General features: G+C 43.6%; 2 protein-coding genes across 2 annotated transcripts in view; one reads left to right on the top strand and one right to left on the bottom strand.

Moving 5' to 3' along the window:
* The window catches only part of LOC126415829 (muscle-specific protein 20-like), a 170,103-nt gene that overhangs the window by 89,472 nt on the left and 68,249 nt on the right, over positions 1-12,382 (bottom strand). The gene's annotated exons all lie outside the window — the stretch shown is intronic.
* Positions 1-12,382, top strand: part of LOC126415845 (muscle-specific protein 20) — a 37,631-nt gene that overhangs the window by 11,822 nt on the left and 13,427 nt on the right. Inside the window, exon 2 of the mRNA XM_050083461.1 lies at positions 11,093-11,292. Within this exon, the coding sequence (XP_049939418.1) occupies positions 11,093-11,292 (200 nt within the window). The remainder of the gene's footprint in view (positions 1-11,092; positions 11,293-12,382) is intronic.

The raw sequence follows: 12,382 nt of genomic DNA on the forward strand, positions 1-12,382 counted from the left end.
AGGACACTAGATGGGCATTCCGTGACGTGACGATTCCAATCCCTGTCTGGCCATCCAGATATAGGTCTTCCTCGATTTCCCTAAGTAGATCAAAAGCAAACGATGGGATAGTTCCTTTGAAAAGGCCACAGCCGAGTTGGCTTCCCCTATCGAGGTTCGCTCCGACTGTAATGACCTCGTTGTCGACGGGTCGTGAAACTTTAGTCTTGCTTCCTGTGTTCCACGACTGACGACGCCGGAAGTGTGCGGACAGGAGACGTCGTAAAGGGCTGCAGTGATTTAGTGTCATGGGGCGCGCGCGCTCTCCGGCTCCGTATTTAGCCCGCGCCGGAGGGTCTGGTATCCCGCAACCCGACACTTCTACACAGTAAAACGGCGCCCGCTGCCAGCGGATTAAATATTTGTCGGATCTCTCTGCAGGGCGCGGCACGCTACTTCTGGACGCCGCCAAACGGCGCCGTGGGTTTCGCAAATAAGCAGACTGCGGAAATGGGCAAATCGTGAGATAAAATAAATCACCCGTTGTGCAATGTGAAGTAAAAGTCTGATCCCTCCCGCCACCCTACAAAAATATCAAACTGGCTTTATAACACTGGTGCAAATATATACGGGATGCCGCTTTTATGTCTCCCCGAGAGCGAGGTTAAAATTCTAGACCGACCACCACCAGCTTGGTTTCAGTGATCGCTCCTACATCTACATGTATACTCTGCAAATCACATTTAAATGCCTGGCAGAGGGTTCATCGAACCATCTTCACAATTCTCTATTATTCCAATCTCGTATAGCGCGCGGAAAGAACGAACACCTATATCTTTCCGTACGAGCTCTGATTCCTCTTATTTTATCTTGGTAATCGTTCCTCCCTATGTAAGTCGGTGTCAACAAAATATTTTCGCATTCGGAGGAAAGAGTTGGTGGTTGGAATTTAGTGAGAAGATTCCGTCCCAACGAAAAACGGCTTTCTTTTAATGATGTCCATCCCAAATCCTGCATCATTTCTAGTGACACTCTCTCCCATATTTCGCGATAATACAAATCTTGCTGCCTTTCTTTGAACTTTTTCGATGTACTCCGTCAGTCCTATCTGGTAAGGATCCCACACCGCGCAGCAGTATTCTAAAAGAGGACGGACAAGCGTAGTATAGGCAGTCCCCTTAGTAGGTCTGTTACATTTTCTAAGTGTCCTGCCGACAAAACGCAGTCTTTGGTTAGCCTTCCCCACAACATTTTCTATGTGTTCCTCCCAATTTAAGTCGTTCGTAATTGTAATACCTAAGTATTTAGTTGAAATTACGGCTTTTAGATTAGACAGATTTATCGTGTAACCGAAGTTAAACGAGTTCCTTTTAGCACTCATGTGGATTACCTCACACTTTTCATTATTTAAGTTCAACTGCCACTTTTCGCACCATTCCGATATTTCTCCTAAACCGTTTTGCAGTTTGTTTTGAGCTTCTGATGACTTTATTAGTCGATAAACGACAGCGTCATCTGCAAACGACCGAAGACGGCTGCTCAGATTGTCTCCCAAATCGTTTATATAGATAAGGAACAGCAAAGGGCCTATAACACTAACGTGGAGAACACCAGAAATCACTTTTGTTTTACTCGATGACTTTCCGTTACTACGAACTGTGACGTCTCTGACAGGAAATCACAAATCCAGTCGCATAACTGGAATCGATCTGAAATCCCTTGTCAATAGCACTCAGCATTTCATCTGAATAAAGAGCTAGTTGTGTTCCACAAGAACGATGTTTTCTAAACCCACGTTGACTGTGTGTCAATAGACCGTTTTCTTCGAGGTAATTCATAATGTTCGAACACAATATATTTTCTAAAATCCTGCTGCATATCAACGTTAACGATATGGGCCTGTAATTTAGTGGATTACTCCTACTACCTTTCTTGAATATTGGTGTGACCTGTGCAACTTTCCAGTCTTTGGGTACGGATCTTTCGTCGAGCGAACGGTTGTATATGATTGTTAAGTACGGAGCTAATGCATCAGCATACTCCGAAAGGAACCTAATTGGTATACAGTCTGGGGCATAAGACTTACTTTTATTAAGTGATTTAAGTTGCTTCAAGTGATTCCTGCAGGGCGATTAATTTCTTTCCCTTCCCAAGTATAGCAGAGTTTTCTTCCTTATGTACTGAACGTCTGTGAATCGTGCAACGGTAAAAATTTTAAAACTATGTCGATTTTTATATACATTTGCTTAGATATTCTTCGAGGCTTCCCAGATCTTATCATTCATTTCTTGCTCATGTTCCTCCTTCCTTCTGAGAAGTGCCTGATATCTAATGCTTACGTCTTAAGGTAGCGCTGGAAATAAAGAATGATCGTTGCTTGTGGTTTAGTTGTACGTGAGAACCGCTTAACGAAGGTGGTCAGCTGGGATTAGAGATTAAGCGTGTATCCGTTCCATGAAGTGACTTACACATATGCTGTCTGATCAAAAGCGTCCGCACACGTATAGAGGAGATTAATATGGGTTGTATCCACCCTTCGCCACCTTTATGGTGCCTGGAACACTACTGGGGACGCTTTCAATGATTTGTCTGAATGTCTTTGGAGGAATGAGAGCCCTTTCTTCCTCAAGAGCCGAAACCATGAAGGCGGTGTCAGGCGCTGGGGTCTGGAGCGAGGATTGTGGGCAGGCCATTCCTTTTCAGGAAAGATACTGTCCACAAACCATTGTTTCACAGATGGTGATAGGGTATGGTCATGCTGTTACAAATCGTCATCGTTTCCGAACTGTTCCTCTACCATTCGCGGTACACAGTTTTGAAAGTATTCATATCCTTCCGTATGTAGGGTACTCTTAAGCGCAATAAGGGGATCACAGCTTAACCACGAAAAACTCCTCCATACCGTAACACCACATCGTCCGTTGTCACTATAACACCGCCTCCTCTATTGGCATTCCATATGGTGACAGGTGACGTTCTCCAGGCACTCGAATCCTGCCTCGGGCAAGGATGTGTGTGATGTCCTTAGGTTAATTAGGTTTAAGTAGTTCTAAATTCTAGGGGACTGATGACCTCAGATGTTGAGTCCCATAGTGCTCAGAGCCATTTGAACCATCTCCAGACATTCGCCAAACCGAAACCCATCCCTCGGATTGACACAGAGTGTAGCGTGGTTCATCACTCCAACTTAGTCGCTTCCAGTCCTCCACTGTTTAAACCACCTCAGGCATCGCCTAACACTGACTACAGAAATGAGTGACTTTCGAGGAGCTGGTCGACTATTGGACTCCATTTTTCTTACTCCTACGCACACCATTGAACTAGCTGGACCACTGGGTTGCACTTTGGAACTCGCAATCGATTCCTTCCGCTGATTTAATGCGGGTTTTTACAACCACCCTCCGAAATGCTTGACGTTCACTGCCCGTCAGTGCATTACTTATGTCTGGCCTTGGACTCGCTAGGGTTGTTCGTTCGCGTCGCCACATCACAGTGACATCACCAACAGTCGAATTGAGTAGCTTTAGAAGGGTAAAATGTCCCTGATGAATTTGTTACTCGAGCGACACCCAATGACTAGTACACGTTCGTAGTTACTGCGTTCTCCAGATCTTCTCTTACTGCTTCTCTACTGACAACACGATACTGCTCATCTTCTTTTAAGCTGGAGGGTCCGCCGCTCGTGATATCTACTGGTCAATTCCACATTGGTCATGTAGTGTACCCAAATCATTGCTACAGTTGAAAAGCACTAAAAATTCTTTACTGAGGGTGTCGAGCGAGCTATGCTTCGTTCTCCTTGCTGCCAAGAAGTTCCCAGGTAGAGGATCAACCATCCCGATTTTATGATTTTTTTCAAACCGCTCCCTCGCTGTTAACCAAACGTAGCGAGGATTTCGCTGGCAGGGGTAACTAAACATTCAACACTGGAGGCGGATCGAAACTTCATCGGCCCAAAATAGGATAACAGAAAGTCACGTTACTTATGCGACGATAGTGACTTGCTCTCAAACCTTTTTACAGAACTCCTGTCGTTGATTATATGAACCCAGATGTTGAACTCTGCATTTCGCCCGAACTGTTGATATTTGTGTCCTTCAAGACAAGACAAACGGACTTCATTCAACAAATTAATCAAATAAGAATTTGAAAAATATCGGATAAAATTTTGTGACCTTTGGGAGAAACTGTTGAATCTCCGCTATGTTATATCCTGATGCTCGGATAAATGGAAAATATAAACTCCAAGAGGGAATTAGATTAGGAAATGAGACACTTAAAGTAGTAGATGAGTTTTGGTATCTGTGAAGCAAAACAATTGATGACCGTAGAAGTAGAGAGGATATAAAATGTAGACTGGCAATGGCAAGGAAAGCGTTTCGGAAGAAGAGAAATTTGTTAACATAGAGTATATATTTACGTGTCAGGAAGCTCTTCCTGAAATTATTTGTATGGAGTGTAGCCATGAATGGAATTGAAATATGGGCGATGAATAGTTTAGGCTAGAAGAGAACAGAAGCTTTCGAAATGTGGTGCTACAGAAGAATACTGAAGATTAGATGGGTAGATCACGTAATTAATGAGGAGGCACTGGGGAGAAGAGGAGTTTGTGGCACAACTTGACCAGAAGAAGGCTTCTGTTGGTAGAACACCTTCTGAGGCATCAAGGGGCCACGAATATGGTATTGGAAGGAAGCGTGGAGGGTAAAGATAGTAGAGGGAGACCAAGAGATGAGTACACTAAGCAGATTCAGAAGGATGTAGGTTGCAGTACGTATTGGGAGATGATGAAGCTTGCACAGGATAGAGTAGCATGGAGAGCTGCATCAAACCAGTCTCAGGACTGAAGACCTCAACGACAACAACAACACAGGGTGGTCCATTGATCGTGACCGGGCCAAATATCTCACTAAATAAGCGTCAAACGAAGAAACTACAAAGAACGAAACTCGTCTGGACTAAAGACTACAACAACAACATCAACAACAACAACATAAACTGCAACCGACGGTGGTGCTGCTGTATAAAAAGATGGAATAAGTATAGCTTCTATCGACCGCTTCTAGTCTCTCAATATAAATAGCGAATCCAGCGAGGAAACTCGGACAAGATTACGTCAAGAAAAGATTTTAGGTTTCTGTTCTCACCGCCGTAGACCTTATTCTCTGTGTTAATAGAACCTATCTATCTTTTCTTGACAAATCATGGTTCCATACAACTGCACTACTCAGTCTTCATTACAATCATTAACAGACCATCTTCAGGTGTCTTGTAAAAACTTAATCAGATGTATGACAAGTCATAACCACTAACAACCATCATGCACGAGCCAACATTTCTATTCAGGAGGAAAAATAGGGTCTATTAATTCTGCGGCCAAGCATTAGATGATTGTTAGTGGTTATGAGTTTTCACACATCTCATTAGGATTTCACAAGACAACTGAAGACGGCCTGTTAAAGACTTAAACTGATTGCGTGGTAAAATTTGAGTACTACAGCTGTGTGCATCCAAGATTTTTTCAACCCTTTTTACAAGCTGTAAATCATCGCCTCCTCAAAGTAATATTATCACCCTTTACCTTCAAGATACGTAATGTTATCAGGATATGTAATGTTACATTATCTCGACTAATAGTGGATAATCGCACATATACCTCCGGCCAGAGGAAATCGAGAGTCGGTGAGATTTTTTCTGCCGCGACAGACAAGCATGCATCTGTTTTGGAGGAGGCGTGAACCGAAGCGATGCCAGCCATCTGCCACGCCCACGCGGCGTCTATTCTGGTGAGAGCAGATGGGCGGACGCTGCGCTCCTCCCCCCCTCCCCCTGATATATTTCGGGTGGTGAGACCGGCGTCTCTGACGCAAGACGCCCCGACACAGCTGGGCGCCTCCAACTCCAACCGGGGCAGGATGCGGCTGTCGCCCGTCTCTCTGAAACGCGCGCGCACACACACACACACACACACACACACACGCACACACACACACACATTCCTTCGCTGCTAGGTGACCCGCAATTAGCTACACCTCGAGAAATTTCTGTCCCCCAACGACGCATATCTTTGTGTTGGCAGAGGCCGCCAGCTGGGACTTCATTAAGAGCGCTCGTTCGCCACTGCCATGACCCACTACCTGAGCTGTGACACATGGTCACGCACCTGCTGCCGCATTCTTATGGCCAGCGAATAGCCGAAGCGCCGAGATTTCTTCTAGACACAGAGCCCAGTCAATGGTTCTGACACCCTTATACCAGCTCCGTAACACCGTATCAAGCGAAAGTTGGACTTACTCTACATCACACTCCGCAACCCACCTAACGATGGTCTAGGGTAGTTCCAGCACGAATAACTGATCCCCGCCTACCCTGTTCCATTCGCGAAGGTCGCATGGGAAGAATGATTACCGGTACGCCTCTGTATTGGCTCTAATTTCTCAAATTTTCTCGTTCTGGTCATTACGCGAGATTTATGAGGGAGGAAATAATATGTTGCCCTATTCTTCCGGCGGCCATGATGGCCGAGCGGTTCTAGGCGCTACAGTCTGGAACCGCGCGACCGCTACGGTCGCAGGTTCGATTCCTGCCTCAGGTACGGCTGTGTGTGATGTCCTTAGGTAAGTTAGGTTTAAGTAATTCTAAGTTCTAGGGGACTGATGACCTCAGAAGTTAAGTCCCATAGTGCTCAGCGCCATTTGAACCCATTCTTCCTTAAAAGTTCTCTCTCGAAATGTTAACGGTGAATCTCTCCTTGATGCACAACGCCACTCTTGTAACGTCTGCCAGTGGTGTGTCTTGAGCATCTCGATTAACAGTAATGTTCCTATCACACTCCCTTGGGCTATTCCGGAAATTACCTTTACATCTATCTATTTTCTTCCGTTATTCAGGCAGTACATTCGCACTCAAAGAATCACAAACACTTGTTGCATAATCTTGCTTTAAAAGATTTACTTTTCACATTCCCGTCACAGGTTTTGCGACTTCTGGTTCGATCCCCAGTGCCTAGCGCTTTTTCTCTGATAATGATTCGTTTTACATGACAAATGGAAACATGCATCGTGATTTAGGTGCCACGGTAAACTTTGGGGGTGGGGAGAGGGGGAAGGATGCGTAGTTCAGTTGCCTATCAGATCAAAATGGTGTAGTGACGTACTGTGACGTTCAGATCGATTTTCAACAACCGAATTTACATACAAACTCTCCAAACCACTTGACGTGAATGCCAGAAACTATTTAGCACTGTATTGCACTTTAGTCAGTTTTATAGCTCCTTTATTTATACACACCATTGTTAAGATAAAAGCTATTCAGCACGTTACTACTTGTGCTGAAGGATACCTGAAAGAATACTCGTTAGTATCCAACAAAGCATCTTCTTACAACAATATTATATGACCTAATACCTTCTGCTCTGTAGATACAGTGAGGATGTAGTACCACCATTATTCAGCTCTAGCTACACTAAAATATATGTTACAGGGAAGGAAAAACTTCGCCTCTATCTCTAATACTCAGATAAAATTTATGGAATAATCCGCACACATATTAAAAACCGAAATACACAGTATCGGTTCCTTATGAACGGGCTCTCGGCTTTTTGGGCCACCCTCAGAGAACATAACGCGAAACAGACAGTCCACACAACATTAATACAAAGATTGAATTTCCACAGGCATGTGACCTTTTACGGCTATATATCTGCACGAAAACCACAAGCACCACAAGCATGAAGTATTAAAAAATAAACCTTATACGGCATTGCACTCATACATTAAAGTATAAGAATATACTGGCCATAACAGTACAGAAGTGAGCACTGGCACAAACTACTATGCTATACTGGCAAAATAACAAAAATGGTTCAAATGGCTCTGAGCACTATGGACTTAACATCTGAGGTCATCAGTCTTCTAGAACTTAGAAATACTTAAACCTAACTAACCCAAGGACATCACATGCATCCATGCGCGAGGCAGGATTCGAAACTGCGACCGTAGCGGTCACGTGGTTTCAGACTGAAGCGCCTATAACCGCTCGACCACAGCGCCCGGCGGTAAAATAACAGTTGAATGTAATGAACATGGAAAAAGAATAGGGGGCAGAGGGGACGAAGGAGTCAATGGAATATGGGTGACGAACAGTTACACTGTTAACAACAGTTATATTATCCTGAGAGCTACTTTAGCAAGGGGGAATAATAAAATTGTGTTTGATTATTAAAGATTGCCAGGACTCTGTGATCGGAGTTTACTGATAGCCATTATTTTAAGTAATGCCAGTCTCCTGCCTTTATTTGCTCTACGAAGAACCTACATTCATTCACAGCATGTTCAGCAAAGGTGGAATCAGTATTTTTCGGTCACCAACTCATTTAATTTTCAGCCAGTCTAATAGTTATAATCCTACATGATAGACTCATATAGAATTTGTCACGTACATCGCACAAAATCCTACAAATTCCGCTCTCTTCTAAAGGTCTAATTTTGTCTTTGCTGTTTGAGCAGAATTTGGATAACAGCATTCTTAGCAGAGAAAGCATGTAGAATCCATTTGTTGTCAGTGTGATTTAGTGTCTTCTGAGGAGGATACAGGACTGCTGTTATCCTCTGTCTCTTCCTTCTACTGCGTTATCAATGAGAGGCGCACTATATAACCACTCCGGTAAGCAACTTCTTTATTGGTTTTAATTCATTAACAAATTCAGCTTTGGTTTGTAGTATATATTGCGCGGGGTGCGCTATGGAGTGCAAGGCTACCTACTCCTGTGTTGCAGGATGCTGGGCATTGTCTGTAGACGTTAATGTGTATTAAAGCATATGAAAATGGGTCCCTCATCACTGGAGAGGAAGATGCCTAGCCGTACATAGCAAAGGTGAACGGGATGGTATGCGGGCTGTCAGTCTGTACGAGGCCTGTGAAGAGCTTGTGGATAGGTGCCAGCAACGGCCCTGGATAGCGCACAAGTCTCCAGTTGCGCCACGACTGGCCGCAGGAGGCGTGTGTGGGGGCGGTGGGGGTGGAGGCGGGGGATGCGACGCTTCGTTTACGTCGCGAACGAGCTGCTCCGCTGCGCTCAGCACCTAAATTGCGGCGAAATTACCGCCGTTGATTCAGCGCGGGATTATGACATCTGGGTATCGCCGCCTACATTTAGAGTCCAGGTTCGAGTGCCAACAGTCTGTAACTTCCCACTCTGCGAGCCGGCGCTGACTTTATAAATGCACCAGTTGCAGCATTTCTGCGCTACCTCTGCGGCAGTTCATACGTTTCCCCTGATAAGCTGAAAGCGAGAACAGCACAACAGAGGCAGTATTTTGCTCGTACAGAGAGTAACGGGAAGCACGGCTGCTTCCGAAACAAATCTATCCACCAAACGAATGTCTGGAAGTTAGGAACATGGGACAATTCGAGATTTCCAGACAGTTTGTCAAACAAAAATGTAGAGCTGGTTCGTCTTTTCCGGCACAGATATCCAGCACCAATGCAATTTCAGTACAAGGAGATTTCACGAAATTCGAAGTAGTTTGTGAATGCACGCTACGGGTCCACTCTATTCTTCAGCAACCCCCAAAGTCCAACAGAACACGGTTATGCTCCTATTTTACGGAAAGTCAAACACGGACAGAAAAAAATGGCCATTGTAACAAACAAAGAAACTTTTTCTACTAAAGTTGCACATTAATACAAACAAATTTTTTCTGACATGCCTGAGGGCATACTATACAAACTGAGTATTGAAACCAGTTAAAACATCATAATATTTCTATTCTGACGCTTAACACATATTTTGCTTTCGGCTGCACCAAGCGCTTATCTTAACATGACTGAATATTTGGAAGAAATAATGAAGTTTGACTTACAGTAAAAGATTATCATGTTATTTATATCTTGAGATTGAAGCTCTCTCTTGTGCCCGTGTTTGCTTACAAATAAATTTGTTTTTGGACAAATTTCGCCTTGAGCAAGCACAATTTTTACTTCTTTTTCGTACATACATGTTTCCCTGAAGTTACACCATCATCGGTGAATTTTTTTACTTTCATTCTATTAAACAGCAGTAAAATTTTTGTTCACTTTTTATACATACAGAAATTTCAATTTTTAAAAAGTATTCACAGATCTGAAAACAGACAGATTTTTTTATATACCTTGCTACCACTTGCTGCGGTTTCCTGTAATTTGCCTGAATAGCGGTTTTTCTTTCACATAACAAACCATGAAAGAAAAACAGCTATAACGCAAAACACAGAAAACCACAAAGCCACAGCATATGGTACCAACGTATATATAATAAAATGTGCCTGTTTTCAAATTTGTGAATGCTTTCTTAAAAACTGAAATTTCTACATGTGGAGATAATAAAGAGCAATTTTCCTGTTATTTAATAGCAAGAAAATAAAAAAAAAACGACTGATGATACTGTTGCTTCAACGAAACATATCTGGCTAATAAGAAGTAAAAATTGTTTGCTCAAGACCGAACCTATACAAAAACAAATTTTTGTGTTACGATCTCCTGCATTCTTCTTCAGTACCGATAACGGTTTTAGTAAAATTTCATAGATTCAGTATTGTTTGCTTAATTTTTTTAAAGAAAAAAATAAGGGTTGATCTTATCTACAGGGCAATAAAGGGCAAGGCACTACTACCAAAATCCCATCACTGGTTCTCCCTGGCGATATTATGTGTAAATGTTTGGCGAACAGTGATGGGAGTACTGTGTCACTGTCGGAAAAGCTCAACAGGGTAACAAGAAACACTGAAAAAATCACCAGAGAAATTGCAAGTAAAATCTTCTAGGATATTAGACCGCTCACGCTTAACTTCTTCCAGACTATCGACGTTTCGAGTCCTCTGCTGGGGGTCTTCTTCAGCATCTTCTGCCGTTCATGGTTAAGGTCTCGAAGAAAATACCAGCAGACGGCTCGAAATTCGGTCGTAGACGATTTCACCGTTAATGATAGCGGTCACGAAAGTCTGCCGACTGACAGCGGACAAAAAGTTTGTAATAATTTCGAGGGAAATAGCACTCTGTCCTGCAAATTAGGACTAACAATTTGCTTCGTAACGCTGAACGTGTTTCTCATACAGTTTAATTCGTTTCCTTGCAGGCACGAAACAAGGAACAGGAAGCAGAGGTCCTGCAGTGGATAGAAGACGTCCTGGGTGAGAAGCTGCCCTCGCAGCCCTACGAGGACGTGCTGCGAGACGGAGTCGTCCTCTGCAAGCTCATCAACAAGATCGCGCCCAACTCCGTCAAGAAGATACAGCCTAAGGGGACCAACTTCCAGCTCATGGAGAATGTTCAGAGGTGACGGACCATTTCGTAATCAAAAATGAAATATCGTAGTCTCCGAGCACCCACTGATTCAGACCATTACGAAATATACAGCAAACGTATTCGCAGTTGCAGTTGAACTATCTTCTGCTGTAGATTAGAATGACGACAGTGAAAATTTGTCCCGGACCAGGACTCGAACCCGGACTTCCCGCTTTACCTTAACCGCATTGGCCATCCGTGCACGAATCACGACCAGACCCAAACTTCCATATTCCCTCGACCTTGAGTCACAAACTGCACCCGTATATTACGTATATTCCCGTCCAGGAAGGACATATTTATTGAGAGTCGAGGGAGTGGTATTGGTGAATAAATACGATATAGCAGAGTCTGTATTATTAAGAAGTAAGATGCAGTGTTCCTTCGTACGTGTAGGCATTACAAAGTAGACAAAAACCACGTTTCTCTAATATCGTACGGTTGAATCATTAATGGAAATCGCACAGACGTCATAAAATTTAAGCCGATGAAGAATCAGAGGAAGTAATATTTCATGACCGGTAACCGGTTAAACACGATTGGATACTTTTGTGGATGTAATGAGATCTGCTACGTATAGGAAAACATTGTACTGCAGAAAGTTAAAAAAAATTAAAGGTGGGTAGCTGGCTGGAATACGAGATTTATCGAAGTCTGGATATATGGGAATACTATTTTTTAAACAGCAACATTTACTGTCTCATCTACTACGTCCTAACCGGTTTATACGTTTGCACACCACACTCACACACAGCCGCGCGGTATTAGCCGAGCGGTCTTGGCGCTGCAGTCATGCACTGTGGGGCTGGTCCCGGCGAAGGTTCGAGTCCTCCCTCGGGCATGGGTGTGTGTGTTTGTCCTTAGGATAATATAGGTTAAGTAGTGTGTGAGCTTAGGGACTGATGGCCTTAGCAGTTAAGTCCCATAATATTTCACACACATTTGAACATTTCAACACACACACACACACACACACACACACACACACACACACACACGCACACACGCACACGTCGCTACTTTGTTATGATGAAGGAACTAAAATATATATCGGAGCCGTCGGAGTTGGAGGTGTGCGTTC

Source organism: Schistocerca serialis, chromosome 1 (genome assembly GCF_023864345.2).
Source record: "Schistocerca serialis cubense isolate TAMUIC-IGC-003099 chromosome 1, iqSchSeri2.2, whole genome shotgun sequence".
Classification (NCBI taxonomy): domain Eukaryota; kingdom Metazoa; phylum Arthropoda; class Insecta; order Orthoptera; family Acrididae; genus Schistocerca; species Schistocerca serialis.